Below are 16304 nucleotides of genomic sequence, written 5' to 3'. Positions count from 1 at the left end.
TCACCTCTTTAAAATGCTTTAATGGAAATGGAGCACACATGCCTTCTTTGCACAGTACAGTTGCAGTATGATTCAGGGCTTCCCACTGTATTTTGAGATGCTAAATCTGGAAACACATTTCCTATTTATTCCATTTGTGTTCGGTTTATTTTTTTTTAATCGGTGTATTCCTTCTTCTGAGTGTTGTGTTTCTATCCCGGAGCAGGGAGTGCTTCCTATTGCGGTGTTTTCAGGTGGGTGGACACAGCCGCGATTCGGGGAAGGGCCGTGTCCATCCCCGGGCCCTGGCCGTGCTGTCCGGGCGGTGCAGCGGGGCCGCTCCGGCCGGCGGGCGCTGCGGTAGCGGGGGGTCGGCGCTGCCGCCCCCGGCCCGGCTGTCGCCCGGCGGGCAGGGAGGGCGGGGCCGGGGCGGGGCGGGCTCCCGGGATTGGCGGCGCCGGGCGGCCCTCGCCGCACACACGCTCACACACTCACACACTCACACTCGCACACGGCGCCGTTGTCGCTCCCGGGAGGGCCGGACCGCTGCCGGCACCATGAGCACCGGCATGCGGTACAAGAGCAAGCTGGTCAACCCAGGTGAGGCTGCGGGGACGCGCGGCCGCTCTGCCCCGCGGCCCGGCGCACCGCGCACCCCTCACTCTCTCTTCTTTTCTCTCCTCGCTGCCGGCTCCTGCCGCGGGCATCCCGCCCTCGCCGATCCGCCCTGCAGACGAGAAGCAGGTAGGTGGGTCTGCGGCCGCTGCAGCCCCGGCCCTGCTGGCTCTGTGCTCTCCCGTGGTGCTGCGGCAGTGGGGGGTGTCCTGCTACCTGGGCACAGCGGCGTTTCAGCCTGGGGACTGGCGTGCTGGCCCCTTTTTAGCTGGATCAACCCGGGAAACAGGCATTTTGGCAGCTTCGCGTCCATGGGTTTTGGGTTGGGTTTCTCCTTTTTTCGGTGCCTTTGGGTGTGTCGAGTAGGTTCGGGTGGAGAAAGGCAGCGCAGGGGCTGGCGAAGGCATTTCAGTATGAGGAGCACGTCTCCCATCGCTCGCTCTTCCCTCCGCAGCACAGATGCGCAGGCACAGCCCCGGTCCCCGGCTGCTGTGGCAGGTCAGCACCTCGCCGGCCGCCAGCATTTGGGCGTTGGGGAACGTCTATTTTGCTTTGCAAAGCTAATAGCTATTTGGAGAGATACCTTTCAGTCCTGGAGGTGGGGGGGGTGTGATGCAATCGGATGACATCGACAGGCTTTTTTGTTTGCTTTTGGTATTTAGAGGGATTTAGGGTGTTTGACAAGAAGAGGAATCCTCCCCTGCTGAGCTTGAATGTCTAGGTAGGAGGTTATCAGCAGGATTTCATGTGTTCCTTAGCACCCATCATCATGATGTAGGCAATGTCTGCTGTATATGGAGGAGCTCTTCTGTCTTACAAAGGTGGGGATAAGGTGATGGTTACCAGAGCAGGGCAGTGCAATGGGTCCCTGCAGTGGGAGATAGTGCACCCATTCACAACCTGGCTTGCGCTTGCCTTTGGGTCCAGTCTTTCTCTGTTTGGGGCTGTAATTCCTTATGCAGCAAACACCTTCCTAGCGTAGACAGTGGTACTGGACAGCTGTTCTGGACCACACACCAAGCAAACCAATTTCGTAGCAACTTGGGCATTCACCTGGCCAATGCAGGTGATGGTGTTTCCTTCTATAGTGCAGACTTGGGCACTGTGAAAAGACACCTGTGCATTTTTTTTACCCGCTAATTGTAGTGATGACAGGAACAGAGTAAATCCAGGAGCAATAAGATAATGGGGTCGTCAGGCGCATTTTTCCTAAGCTACTTAGTTTTGCTAGCATTTTGTAGTTATTTGTGAGTATTGCTGTTAATTTTTGTTTTATTTCTGGGGGGAAACAATCCAGAACGTGTTCTGAAACTGTAGAAAACTCAGTGTTAGCTGTGAACACCCCAAAAACATGCTGTTCTCTAGTTAATTTGTTTTTAAATAAAGTGGGAAGCATGTTATGTATAAGGCTTGTTTCTGCTCGTTCCCCAAGGGAAGAAGTAAGGTGGAGATCAGAGTAGTCTGTTGTAGATATTACCATAATTCCCAAAGGCCTTTGTCACACCTTATAGGGGAAAAGTGGGCTGGAGTCTTTGCCCCAAAGAGCTCGTGTCAGCAGGAGAGCGTAGTGTTCTGCTGGGGCAAAGGAGGGGCTTTGTCAATGTGTGTGTGTCCGTGGATCTTGTGCTGAGAGTGTAGAGTGGGTCTTGCATGACAGAGCACAGTTCATTATGAATTTGTGCCAGCCATGTTACTTGTGGATGGCGGAGGGAAACCAAGCTGTGAATAAAAGCAATCTGTTAAAATGAAAGTGAATATACAAAAACACAAATGGTCTTTCTTTAGCATCCTTTGAGATCAGGGATTTTCCTCCTGTGCTGCCTTGTTCCAATCCACCCTCATCTGGCAGCAGGTAACAATTTAAAAGGGTTACTAAAGCTTTAATTCTTGCTTGAACCAATTTTTCAAAATTTATCATAATAGCTATGTTTTATGAATAATTGAGAAATGAAGTGAGCTTCACTACAATAGATTGCATGTAAGTAGAGTAGCCTTCAGTAAAATCTTAATCATATTGATGGCTTGTGGAGACCAAAAAATGGAACAATGTAGTTTCAAAGAATGTCTTCATCTTCCCTCATTGCCTAGTCAGGGCTGATGCACTGTCTGGGTCCAGGAAACTCTGATTTGCAGGTTGAACTCCTAATTGGTACCATTTATGAAGAAAAAATAACGGTAGATTCTCCACCTCTCTGATTTCCAAGGAATGATCTCCTACTTGGTGTATTTGGCGTGGAACTCGTGTCCCATTGAAGTCAGTGGAGGTTTGATACTGGTGCCTGTGTGCAGAGCATCCAGCTTTCCAAGGGGAAGGGCTGTGGTTTAAGACCCCGGACTGGGGGAACCAGTTTCTGGTTTGATGCTCTCCAGCAGGTCACCTGGTGAGACAAAGCTCCTTAGTCTCATTATACCTCAGTTCAGCACCTCTCAAAGAGGGATGATTTCTCTCCTGGCAATGTATATACCACTGGAGCCCTTAGAGGGATTCTTGTGGTGAAGCTCAGTAGGCAAAAGAAGCAATGACTAATGTCCCATGTGCAGAAAAGTATGCCCTGTGTAAGGAAAACATAGCAATTTGTCAAAAGAGTATTGACTTGAGAACCAAACAGGGCAAGTGCAGCGGATGGATGCTCTGCCAAAGCCTGAGGTGTTGCTGTGGGAGGAGTACTGGTGAAACCTCCCAAATACCTGGTTAAACTGGAGTCTCCTGGCACACTTCCGCAGAACATGCCTCCTAGCTCCTGTTGTTGGCATGTGTTTGTTTGGGGTGTTACATGCCGTGGCTCTGAAGCCAGCTCCTGCTCGCTCAGGCCCATGTCTCTAATGTTCTTTGAAGTCATCGTTTCTTTTTAAATCGGGAGGATGGGAACCTCTCCATCCCAAGTTGATCTCTCCCCGCCCAATCAACTTACAAAGCTGTTTGGGTGTGGGAGCAGAGACTACCTGGTGGATCCAGTTCTTTCAGTGGGTTTGAAATTACAGGGCTGTGCCTTTTGCATTAAGCTTGGTCCTTTTTTCTACATAAGCACATTTTGAGGTGGTCTGCTTGTCAGTAAAAATATAAATGGGGGGGTACTGTGTGTAGAGAAGATGCTGTGCAAAAGGTAGTTTGGCTGGGGGGAATGGTTTCACCGTGATTCTAGGTATTGAGAACTTCTGAATTCATTGCATTTGTGTCTTGGTTTTTGAGAATATGGGGTTTATATCTTAAAAACTCAATTGAAACTCCTTTGCTTCCTTCTTAGAAAAAAAGAAAGAAGCAGAGATTTCCTGGAACAGTAGATATTACAAGAGCAGAGATGTCTTCCATCCTGTGCATGTGGAGAGATAAGCCCAGATGGACTTCAGAGAAATGTTTAACCCGCTGAAAAGGCTGTGCTATGCATGGTGCAGAGGTACCCGAGGTATTTCTAGATGCTGCCCTTGACACACTGATGATGACTCCAGTGCTGGCAGCTGCTGATGACAAAGAGCAGATTAAGAGGAGGAAGGAGTGGGGATTCCTGTGTCTTGAGCTGGTTGAGGATGACCTTAGTGTGACCCACGATTTCTGTGTAGACACCTACGTGGTGAAAATTGATTATTTTGTGAAATATGTGGTGAAAAATATAAACAGGTTCCCTTGCAAATTGTTCAACAAAGATCAGGTCCTTACAGAATCCCCTCAAAGTGTGCTGGAGCAGCTTGGAGGATTCATACCTGTATTAAATGTTTATAGTGTTGCCTTCTTTCATCTATTTTCCTTAGATTAACACTTCTTGTAAGGTTGTGACTAGGGGAAAGTTCTTTCTTGTGCTTATGCTTGTGCAGAAAAGCATGGAACCTGAAAGGCAAATAGTACCACTCGGAGTTAAACCAATTATTTTATAGTCCTGGTTCTTTGAGCCGCTGGGAGTGGCAGTATGGATCTGTGCTCCCCTGCTGTCTGTTGTGCTCTGTATCAGTTCAGGCAGGGTGGTTGTGGTGAGGTTTCTTTCACTAGGGGAAAACAAAATTCTATTTGCAGCTGGCGAGTGGGATATTTCACCACAGCTGGATAGTCTCTCACTGTGTCATAGATCGCCCTGGGTGAGGCTGTTTCTCTTTGACTCCCCACGTTAATGTTTCTTCCAACCTCTGTGTTTTCCAACCGTGGTCGTGCATCCTGGCTACCAAGATGCCTCTGCCAGAAAGGGAGTAGCGAATTAGTCACAGAATCTGGAGGTAAATACTGGAAACACTCTTGAAGCAGCACATCTCTGCTTGTTTTTCTGATGTCCCAGTGTATCTTGGCCAGACGTATCATAGGAGTGGAAGCTTTTACTTCTCTGTAAAAAGCTCTCTGTAGTTCATTCATTTTTTTTGGCCCATTTCAAAAGACAACCCTGGTCCCTTGCCCTCTGAGCTGGGCAAGGGCTCAGTGCTCAGAACAGTGTCAGGAGCTGGGTGGAACTGCAGCAGGTCAAGAGGTTCAGCCCTGCCTGTCCTTGTGCTCTGCATCTGTCCAAACAGTCCTGCGGGAGGAGGTCCCTGTGTCGCACAGGCGGGCTGTTCTGGGCTGGGGAGGGAAGTCCATCCTGGGTACTTCGGCTTTTTGTTTTGTTCCCCCCATCTTTGTCTGCTTGCCGCCTTGGGAAAGGGCTGTAAAAGGAGGTCAGCACATGGGCTGCATGGTGAAACAGAACTGCTGGAGAGCTGGGCGCAGAATCTGCCGCCTGCTGCTGCCGATGTCTCTCTTCAATTATTTATGCTCCAAATGGATAAAATGGTCGTTAGTGCAGGGCAGGGGAAGAGGTTGAGCCCTCTCAGTGCGAGCAGCAATCTGCAGTTTAAGAAAAGGAGAAGTGTTTCCTGCACGGGGATTTTTGTCACTTGAATTTCCACAAACTGCTCAGCTACTCGTGTATGAGTCCAAAATTCTGCTGCTCTCGTGTGAATTGCGCAGGACTGTTGTGGGCGTGTTAGCCAAATGTGCAAGAGTGACAGATGTTGTGGCCTGATCCTTGCTGATGCTGAGGAAGTAGGAGCAACCTTCATTTAACCCTAAGAGGTGCTTGTGATACTTGCTCAGCTGCTGGGTTGCAGCCTGCTGGGGCATTCATTACAAAAGAGCTCACAGCTGCAGAGCTGAAAATGTTGCTGCGGTCTGAATGAAGGACAAACCCAGTCCCTGGATGCTTTTAGTCTGCGAAGTCAGGGAGTTTCTCACAACTGCTTAATAATCTCAAAAATGATACTGGCTTCACAGTGATGCCATTCTTCATTTGATTGTTCTAGCAATAAATGCTATGGCAGTTCCTTGCAAAAGCTGAGGAAAGGCAAGTCTAGGGGGAGAAACAGCTGGTGGAGTTCAGTGTCTTCTGGAGCCCTTATTGTCCACCCTCAGTTCCAGTCTCAGTTGCTGTTCATTAGATACCCAATAAAATAGACATCTGGGACATCCAGGAGAAATTCCACCTTCAGCCAGCTGATTGCTTCCCGTGCCAGGCCAGGCTGAGTCCCTGCTGCGTATCCTCAGAGCTTTGCTAAATTCATTTTAAACGTTGAGTCCGAGGGCTTTCCCTGGCAGTTCTGGGACACCACGCTGTCACAGCGGCGGCTCCGCTGTCCGCGCTGCAGCTGCTGCTCACGCGTGCTGAAAGCAAGCCTGGAGAGCTCTGCTCTATCCTTAATACTTTAAGTATTTCTTGCTGAGATACCTCTTGGCCAAGCCAAGAGGGTTCCTCTCCCATTTTTCCTCTTCCAGTTCAAATGGCTTCTGTGTTACTTCTTTCCTGGATAGCAGAGCACAAACTGGAGGGCAGCTTCTTTGCTTACCTGCACAGCTTTCTTCCCTGACCAACACTAAGCCTTTGTCACCTTGTTGCTCAAGGCAAAGATTTCCCAGAGACGGTGAAACCACACTCTAATATTCATGAAAGAAACATATGGCATCTCTAATAAATTGTGCGACTTCAGATTTTTGTGAAGCCTATGCATGTTGTTTCATAGCTTGCTGGAATAATTCCCATATGGGCTGGCTTTATTCTGTGTGTGTGCGCGTGTGTATGTCTACAGTGTGGTTAGCCTCGAAGCGCAGGAAAAAATGTTTGTCTGCTGTTACACATTCCTTTTCTCCCAGAGAACTGTCCCTGGAGCTGTGAAGAGGTTTGCAGTCGTCTTGTTCCCACAAGGGTGTTCAGGAGCTGGATTTGTGTGTGGTGCATCAGAAAAGCTGGAATCAGATCCTGGAACGTGTTTCTCATGCAGTATGTGTGCTGTTGTTCGTCCGCCTCTTGGTATCCCAGAAACACTGTTTCAAATGAGTAGAGGAAGGTGGCACAGAGCTTGGGAAGAGGAAGAGTTTGTATGTGCGATGCTGCAGGGACTGGGCTGCAGAGAGTGGAAGAGATCTGTTGCTCCCAACTCAAGTAAGAGTCCTTTCTGTTTCAAGGGCTGAATGGGTTAATGTTCTTAATTCCTTCTCTATTGTCGGTGTATTTCCAGTGCATTAACTGAAATCTATTATGGCCTGTTAACATTCAGCTCTAGACTGCTGTGCTGTCCCATGGTCGGTCATTCCCAGACTTTACCCATGGGGCTGGTACCCCCAGCAGTGTCACGGCAGTCATGTCCTGGATGTGGCTTGGAGAAGAACGTGCTGGAAGGCTACAGGGCCTGGCTTGCTGATGAGCAAAACTTGGCCAAGTGTTGGTCAAGAGCTAAAGAGGAAGTGAAACCCTGCACAGGCATCTGCAAGGGTGTAATGCCAAGAGGGTGAGGAGGGTTTAGTTTCTGGTTTTAGTACAAATGTCCACTCCCAAAGTCAAAAAAAAAGAGAAGTTGAGGCTGCAGTTCAGCTGTTGAAGAGGGCTGTAGCAGTGTGTGCAGGGGATGCTCGAGATGGCACAGGCGTCTCTGGATGCAGATGCGCAGCCTTCAGATCGCACCAGCCCTGTGCCGTGCTGTGGCAGGGAGGGCTCAGGGAGGCTCAGGGCTGACCCTGAGAAGTGCAGTGAGCTGGAGCATCTCGGGCTGTGCTTCACACCAGCTTGGGACTCTCTGGGGTGGCAGCCACTGTAGTGTTAAGTCAGCCAGAGGTGGGAAGCAGAAGTCCAGTTCTTTACTCACCTCATCAGTTTGACCTGATTTTCTGCACGGTGGCAGCATCTGACAGCGGTTTTGGCCAGTGTCAGGACCCAGGTGTTGGCTGATGGGGAGAGAGGAGCCATGCCATGGCTGCCCTGTCCCCGTGTGCCACTGCGGTGGCCGTAGTGTGCGACTGCTCGGAGCCAAGGAGCAGCGGAGCTGAGGTCTTTACTTGCCAGCTTTGTTCAGCTTAGCTCTTTGCTCTTCCTGGGAACACTGGGAGTGCCCCGTTTGTTTTGAAGCGCGTTATCAAGCGTGTGCAGGGTGTGTGTGTGGAGCTGGGATGGCCCATCTCTGCTGGACCTCGCCCGGGGCAGCTGGTGCTGTTCTCCCAAAGTGACTCCTGGCAGGGAAAACCAGGAGCTGGGAGTGCAGGCTGAGCAAATAAACCGCAGGATCATGAGTGCTAGCTCCTGGAGACTGGCCATGGGGACCAAGCCTGTCCCGCTGGCCTCTGGACATTCTCAGTGCAGAAGCAAGGGAGGGGAAAAAAAATCCACTCAGCTTGTGGGAAAAGAGGCTCCAAGGGCTTAACGTCTTCCTTCTGCTTTCTGTGAGGCAAAGCCCGTGGTGGTACAGATGTGATCTGGGCTCCAGTGATGATGTTTCATTTTTCCTCGCAGACCCCTGGTGCTTGGAGCTGTGTGAACACACATGAGAGCACAGGCCAGGCCTTTTACTGCTTTACTTTGTATTGCAATTATTTTTAAGATGACTTCCCAGGCAAGTCGCTTTGCTTTCAGCCTTTTGTAATGTCTCCTGGCTATTTCCTTAGTGTGGGAACTATTCTAATCCTGCCTGCTGCACTGAGCTCATTCTTGCTGTGATACATACACACATGAAATCTCTTTAGATCCTGCAGTCTTACATCCACTTTTATTTTCAAATAAATTACATGCTACATTAATTATATATTCAGGTGAAGTATGAGTCACAAAGGCATCTGCTGTCTGCCAGCCCAATATACATGGTCACCTTGGCTGGGCTTGCTTTTTATTTTAAAGCTCTCCTGAGTCTCTGCCTGGGGTATGAAGTGAAGTCCTGGAAATGTTGATTAGCAGTATTGGAATTGCCCAGCTGGACCAATAGTAATTTCCCTCTGCCCAAGGTCTGCTGTAAAAAATGTCAGGGCTGTTTCTGACTTTTAGGATTCTACAAATTCTCAGAGGAGCTGGTGCCAGCTGGGATCAGACAGCAAAGGAAGAAGCATCACAGCCTTCAGGAGCTGGTGTGTGTTTACCCTGTTTTGGAGGCGGTGGGCTGCATCAAGGCAGTGGGATTAAACTGCAAATGATGCAGCTGGCCTGCAGCAAAGTCTTGCTGCTGTGATTGCACAGTGCTGAGATGAGCAAGAGTGTCTCATCACAACAGCAAGAGAGGTGCTGTCTGAGATGATCTCGCATCTCCCAGCAGCTGCGCTTACCATCTTGACTCCGCGTAGATGATTTCTGCGACGCAGCCGGAGCAGCGCTCTGGATCCCTGAGCTGGAGCACACAGAAGGGAAACCACTCATGTCTCGCTCCTGAGATTAATACCTTTGCTGCTCCTCTGCCTACTTTAAAGAGCTCTCCTTCCCTTAGAAGGAGCCCTTGGCACCGCATGTATTTTTGAAGCAAGCGGATATCAGACAGGACAGTTATTTAACAGGACTTGGTGCTTTTTCCAGGCAGCTAATCCAGGCACATGCTTGGGAAGGACTCCAGGTCCACTGAGCACCCAAATGCTCTGGATCTCTTCTAGTCTGCTGGCAGCCCTGGGGCTGGCACTTCAGAAGCTCAGACTAGGCCCACAGAGGTGAGCAAGCTAGAAACATGTTTTCTGTGTGTGCTCCAGTGCTGTCACATTGATCTGTTTGGGATGCTCCTACCATCGCTGTGCAGCAGGAGTGTGTCCTCTTTTCACTTGGATAAGCCTCATCTGTCCTGCCCCACCACACTCAGCTCACACCAGGTTCAGGGCATTTGACTTCACAGCAATTTAAATAAACCAGAAGTGACTGGATGGAGCCCAGCGTTCCTTTTCCTCAGTGCCTGCTCTGTTCAGCCTGCTGGTCGTTGAACAGAAAGGCTGCATGCCATCTCGTAGCTGTGTGATGGCATTATTTTCAGCAGCCCTCATTAATGTCAGTGAAAGCCTTTCTGTTTGAGGTGGTAGAGCTGGTCCTTAGCAGCTGCTCAGAGGCTCTGGCTGGTGCCAGGCGTTTTGCTGCCTTGTTTGAACGGCCAGTGTCATCTGAACATCTCCCTGCTCCTCCTGTGGTCACACTGTCACAGGCAGGTGTCAGTCAATAGTAGAATTGTTCTCTTGGTAAACAAGTGATGGTGTTATTGGAGCTGCCCTTCGTGTAGCAGCAGTGCAGTATGTGCATGGGGTTGCTAACGAGGTATATCATGGGGCTTGTTAGTCTGAAAGCTTAATGAACCATCTTCTGTTTCTTTGCAAAGTGTGTGGATGCTCCTTCACATGTGCTGTTCCTCTGCTGCATCTTGCACGCAGGTATGTTTGGTACTGACGTGTGTCCCTGTGAGGTAGAGCTCACACCACAGATGTGGGTGACTTGGAGGGCTCAGATCTCATCTGTAATGACATTGATGACAATGGATGTCTAGGAAATGTCTGGGTGAGACCTCTGCACTTGCTTCTTCAGACACCGTATGCCCGAGGGCTGAGCTATAATAATTTGTGGCTCCAGTGAATCTGTGTGTATCGAGCACCCAGAACCTGTCCCCTAGGGGATTAAGGCTTTCCCTTTGTGGCAAATAACTATTTTTCTTTCTTAGTTTTCAAAAAATAAAATAATTAGGGCATCCACCCACCTTTTGGCTAGCACCCTGCAGTACTATGCCAGCGTGTATTTTCTCTGGTGGAGGAAAGCAGTTCTTGCTTTGTATTTGCAAGGCGATGGTTTCTAAATGAGCCTGAAAAACTGATTTCCCCACCTATGGCAAAATTACATAATGAAAGAGTCACATCAAAATTTCTTATAGCTTGGACGTGAATTTGGCCTGATGCTGTTGATTTGATCATGTGGAGCGGGAATAGTCCGCTCCAGAGGTGTGCGGGTGAGGGAGCACGCTCCCTTTGTGCACATTGTTGAACCAGGCTTCCTCCGTCCTTGCCCTGTCCCTTGACACTGCAGCTTACAAACTTCACATTACAGTTCTTTTTTTCCCCTGAGGCTGGAGATAAGGGAAAAAACCCTTGATTTTCTGTAGTCAGAGGGCATGTGAGGCAATTGTGAGCCAGGCGGATGGCATTGGGGGCAGAACCTCATCTCTGGGTTAAGCTGCTTTTGTTTGGGTTGGCGCCTTGGAGTAGGGCTGCCGAGTCTGGACGGAACGGTGTGACATCGAGCATGGCTCTGAGAGGATGGCACGTTTCTGACAGACCTGCGAGGTGCAGTGAGGGGAAATCCCACAGCAAAATATGACTAGAGAATAAATCCCTGAAAATAAATCTCAAAAGGTCGCTGTTTGACCTGGTGAACTGAAGAAAATTCCTCCTTGTTCTGCATGTGACATTGGTTCTGGGATTTGCTTGGAGATGGCTACTCTTGAATTCTTAAGAAATATAAAGGTTTGGCTTCATGCTATGCTGCAGGTCTCAAGAACCACTTGTGAGTATCTAACCTGATTTTGCACCCCATTCTCGTTAAAGCGCTGTGAATGACAAGTCACTGCGGGCCTGCTGTGGCTGTCACTTGTGCTGATGTTGCACAGGGGTGCTGGCTCTGCGCTAACCTACTGACTGAGCTGAGCATTCCGAGTCCTGCCCCGCTCGCCCTTCTTACCTACGTGGCTGTTTCCGTTTTCTCTGGGTTGCCTCGTGGGGAAGGACAATCCAGCAAATGCAATTTTTCCACTCCATTGCTTCCGAGTTCTTTCTAACATTGGATATTGCTGTGCCTTGTGTGTCCAACAACCACAGTGTTTACAGTCAAATGACTTTCTGTCTTGTCTAATATCTTCTTTAGTCCAGTTTCCTTTCTCTGACTGCCAGAAATCCATTATAATCATTTCAAAGGTGACATTTTCATGAACTCTGCTCGTCCAGCACCTGCTGTGTTAGCATTTCCCATCTTATATCTTGCGCACTTTACCATTTTCATTATTTTCAGACGGAGCCCAGAAAGAAATTGGTTGAATCAGCAAAACCATTAAAAAAATCCACAAGAGCAAGGAATTTACAATTATCTGTTCCTTCAGATCAGAACTGTATTTAATGAGTTGCTGTTGACAGTTTTGCTGGAGGGCAAGTAGGGATCTTATTGACGACTCTGGGATGAACTTTATAGTGGAAATCGTGACTGAAATAGCAGCAAGACCAGTGTCACAGCAAAGTTACCTGCAGAGAACAGATGTTATCAAGAACCTGGTTTGTTCTGTGTGATTGGGCTGTGTCCCTGAGTTAGTGATGTTAGTTTTTCAGTTTGGGGCACTAACGTTTTGTGACTGCTTCCTCACTCAGTTTTTGAGGGGAGAGAAATTGTTACCTTAAGGTGCAAAGGATTTGAGGAGCAGTGGAGCAATATGATTCCAAATGTGTGGCCTTCATGACCTTCTGTGAGATTTAGGGCTTTGTTCTCTTGTCTCCTGCAATCCAGTTGGATGCTAATGTTTGTTCCTAAGGCTGTGATGTTTTTGAGAGTGGAAACGCTTCTCTCAAATTGGGTAGAAAATTCCATCCCAGCTCTGTCCTGGTCAAACTGGGTTGCCTGGTCTGGCCACAGTATCTTATATTAATTATCACTGGTGAAATTTGCCAAATGGCAGAGCTGGGTTGTAAAACCCCCTATACCACCTTTGGAAGATCATAACAGCTGCTCTGATGTTCTTGTTCCTAGTGTGAAGCTCATTGGGGCCTCGTGGCAGAATGGTGGGGTTACTGTGTGTCTGCGTGGTGGTGGTATCTGTGAAATCTTCTCCTGGCCCTACAGTTTTGCATTGTGCCAGCCCAGAGCTGTGGGCTGTCCCTGCCCCAAATTAGACGATCCCCCTTGCAGTGCCTCTGAGATTGTCGGCATATTCTGGGTTAACCCAGGAGCTGACACGTTCCTCTGGTCAGGTTTGGTGGTGTGGGGATGAAAGACAATAGGATGAAACATCAGCTTTTCCACAGGGCCATTGTACAATATAGTTATTTTTAAAGGCAAGTTTTTTAGGCAGTTTGCAATAATACAAACCAAGGGCCAGCTTGTTTTAAATATGGATGAAAAGTGCCCAAGTCCTTTGAAACTGAGAGGGGCTGGGCACCACCTGTATTTTCATACATTTGGCTCTGGTGAGCAGCTTTGCCACTGTTCTGCCCCCACCACCACTCTCTGCGATTTCAGTTGCTCTGTAGCAAGAGCTTTTGCGCTGTCCCATGCGCAGGCTGCTGCAGAGGAGTTTACACACCTGGTGTTAGGGTTAGAGTTGCCTTTCATGTGCTGCGGTCCATGGATTAGATCCAGGAAAGGGGTTGGTGAAGGAAAATAACTGGAAAAATACTGCAGGAGGTAGGTTTTGGGCTGCTCTGAATGGCCCTCTCATCTTTGTCTCAAAAAAATCAGTAAGAGCAGTAGCTCTGTGAAAATGGCTCTAAAAGAATCAAGGCCACGCTCAGGAGTGATAGACCCATCTAAAATTTAGGTTTCTTTATTGGAACTGAAGCTTTTACAATGCTGCTTCTTTTTAGGGACTTTGTTTGGCAAAGATGCTCCATTGTGGGTTAGTGGTCTTAACATATCATCCTACCTTGTTTCTTTTGAAAATTGTCCTCTCTATCATTTTCCAAAGCTCTTCTTGTTACAGCAAGAACATCAGTATTGACTGGGCTCCCTGCAGTTTGGGAGTGGGTGCTTTCACCTTTAAAATCCATCTCTAAGGCTCTTGTGTAAGCAGTGAAATAGGATCTGCTCCCACAGGAATGGTTTATATAGTTAAATCGAAGTATTACTGGAATAGGAAAATACAAGCTTCGTCATCTCTAATTCTGCCAGGGCATTGATGTCCTTACGTCTGTGGAATTCCGTTGCACAGAGGAAGCCTGGTTTGCCTGGGAAGAGTGTTGTTTGTCTTTTTTTCTTCGATTGGCTTACTTTCTGTTGCTCTTAATATTCTAATAATTTCACGGCATCTCTTTAATATCCTCAGATCTTACTGTCTACGATATTCAACAGTCCCTCAGTACATCTTTCCAGCCTATAGCTTTGGAAAATATAGGATGTGGTTTTGCATCTGAGAGTTCCTCAAGAACAGTACAGTCTGATTCTTATTAAGCTGCACTTAAGTGAAGCCTTTGCTTTCAGTCTGAATGGCTTTTACCTGTAAATTGAGCAATTGAAAAATTAAAAGCAAACAAAAACCCAGGAAAACAACAATATATAGGAAAACTCTGTAGGAGCATTAGTGCATGGCTGCTCTCACTTGCAGTTGTTTGCAGACACAATGGCTGTCCATTCCTGCACACAGGGAGCAGCTGAGTACCGGAAAAGTGTGAAGCTTATAGCAAGCAGGTGTCTCCTGCAAACAGTGTTGGTGGCATTTTTATTGGAAGAGAGAACGTGGCTCAAAGCTGTCCAGGGTGTCTGGATGCAGGGTGAAGAGCACAACCCTTTCTGGATGCTCTCCAGCCCAGGATCCTCGAGGGGCTGGCAGGCATTGCTGGCCCAGCCAGGGGTGTTCGTAGTGATGTTCTCCCCACTGCTGTTTTGGGCTGGCAGAATCTAGCCCACAACATAACCCCTCTACATTTCTGTCTGGAGGCCATGATTTTTACGGATATGCAAGAGCTACTTTGAAGAAGTGGCTTCACTCCTCTGTGAGTCACTGACACCACAAATGAAGCTTCTCAGGGGCGATGGAGCCTCAGGAGTCCCCTTAGTCCAAATGTTCAACTTCAGACCGGCTCCTTCCTTGTAGTGGTGCTCCTCGGGGCACCGGGGTGTGACACGCACCCTGCTCAGCTCCTGGCTGTTGGAGCTTTCCTGTTGGGAGCTGTCAGGCACTGCTCCTTATCTTCCCAACAAGGCAACCTGTCTGTTGGACATTGGCTTCCCCACTGGGTCATCACAGTGTTGATGACTTCTGCTGGCATCTTACCAAGTTACAGGTGTGAGGGAAGGTGTCATGCCCAGGGTTGCTGTGGCACACGTGAGGCCAAGGCCATGTATGTGGGCTGCAGTTGAATTGGGTCCAAACAGCATATGGGTTGCAGTAGCTGTATTTGCTGACGAAATGGCCCCATCCAATAGCTGCCATTGCAATGAGACTGGGAATTCTGGAAGAGACCCATAAACCCTCAGTGCCTTCCTGTGTAGAGCAAAGTCTGGAGTGAGAGGAAAAAAACACGACCGTGTAGGAGGGAACTGTGTGACAGTGATGTGTCTTGGCCGTTACTGCTTGAGGCACTGTTGGATACTGTGGTCAGTTTAGTGCTTCCAAGAATGAGACACTGATTCATCTGTGGTCAATGTGTTTTTAAAATGATGCCGCTAAACTTGTCTGTTTTCTCCTCACCAAGTGTGGCTGTTGCAAGGCTCTTTTCCTTAGGATGCCTCTGTGCTGGTGACCTGAATTTCCATCCTCCTTGCTCAGCATGGTTCCTCAGGTGTTGGATTAAGTATCACCTGCTGCTACTTTGGCCACTGTGGTCACCTGGACAGTGGACTGTGTGGCTGTGCTGGAGAGGCCACAGGGTTGTGGTGTTGGTGCTCAGTGCTGCATGGATAGCATCAGTTGCCAGCACAAACAATTTCCAACACCTTGTGCATGGAGAGAAAGAGTTGTGCTGCTGCAGTGCAGGTGCTGGTGGGCCAGCGGCTGGAGCTGGGCACGAGGCAGAGCGACGCGGCTGAGCTGGTCTGACAGCACAAGCTGTGATTTCTCCCCAGTGCTCTGCTTGGGTTGGAGTGGGGGAGCTGGAGGTTAGGGCATAGTCCTGTGCAGCTTGTGCCATACCCTGTTATTAACTCAAAGCAGTTCTTGTAGGGGAAGGAGGGAGGGTGGAGGGTTCAGATGGCAGCCAATGGGGAGGCAGAGATTAATGAAGTGTTGAACTCTTAATGAGGAACATGCTCTGTTGATTTAGGTTTCCCTCCCCACCCATCCCACTCTTTTCAGTCTGTGGCATAGTCTTGAGAGCAGCTTGAGAACGGAAGTGATTTCAGACTGGAGGTGACCTCATCTGTCTCCAGCTCTGAGGTGGAGCAGCATTTGGAGCCACGGCTACAGCTTACACCATTTATTGAATGATGCAGGCGGGGGGCCGAGGCTCTGGGAAAGCCCTGTGCCTGCGACTCAGCAGAGTGCTCTTGGCATGTACGGGTGGTGAGATGTCAGCCTGAGGCCTCCTGTGAGGTCCTGGCATCTCACCCCAGTTACCAAGATTTAAGGGTGCTTGGCGATGTCTGATGTCTGCCGTGGATGGAAGAGTCTCTGCTGGGATTTTTCTGTCTGATGGCCCCGTGGATCGAGGAAAAGGGGATCAGAGGCCTCCCGGAGGCTTTGCTTTCTAGGAGTGGAGATGTCAGTGGGAGCGCTGAGGATCTGGAGCGTGGGGCAGGAGCCAGCTGGGGTGTCAGCTCCAGGTCCGTAGGTAGTGGTGGGGAACTCAGGAGAAC

The 16304-nt window shown here is 49.0% G+C and overlaps 1 protein-coding gene across 3 annotated transcripts in view; it reads left to right on the top strand.

Annotated features, from left to right (window-relative positions):
* Window positions 1-438: 438 nt before the first annotated feature.
* The window catches only part of SEPTIN5 (septin 5), a 41941-nt gene continuing 26075 nt past the window's right edge, over window positions 439-16304 (top strand). Inside the window, exons 1-2 of one of the 3 annotated variants that reach the window (XM_065851425.2) lie at window positions 439-579; window positions 713-723. In XM_065851425.2, coding sequence (XP_065707497.1) covers window positions 537-579; window positions 713-723 — 54 coding nt within the window. In that variant the 5' untranslated portion in view covers window positions 439-536. Of the gene's footprint in view, window positions 580-712; window positions 724-1017; window positions 1093-16304 lie in introns of those variants that run through there. The other 2 variants (XM_065851427.2, XM_071815908.1) reach the window with 2 other exon arrangements.

This window comes from Patagioenas fasciata, chromosome 17 (assembly GCF_037038585.1).
Source record: "Patagioenas fasciata isolate bPatFas1 chromosome 17, bPatFas1.hap1, whole genome shotgun sequence".
In the NCBI taxonomy this organism is placed as follows: domain Eukaryota; kingdom Metazoa; phylum Chordata; class Aves; order Columbiformes; family Columbidae; genus Patagioenas; species Patagioenas fasciata.
The sequence above is the reverse complement of the archived record's forward strand: the minus strand, read 5'-3'. Positions and strand labels throughout refer to the sequence as shown.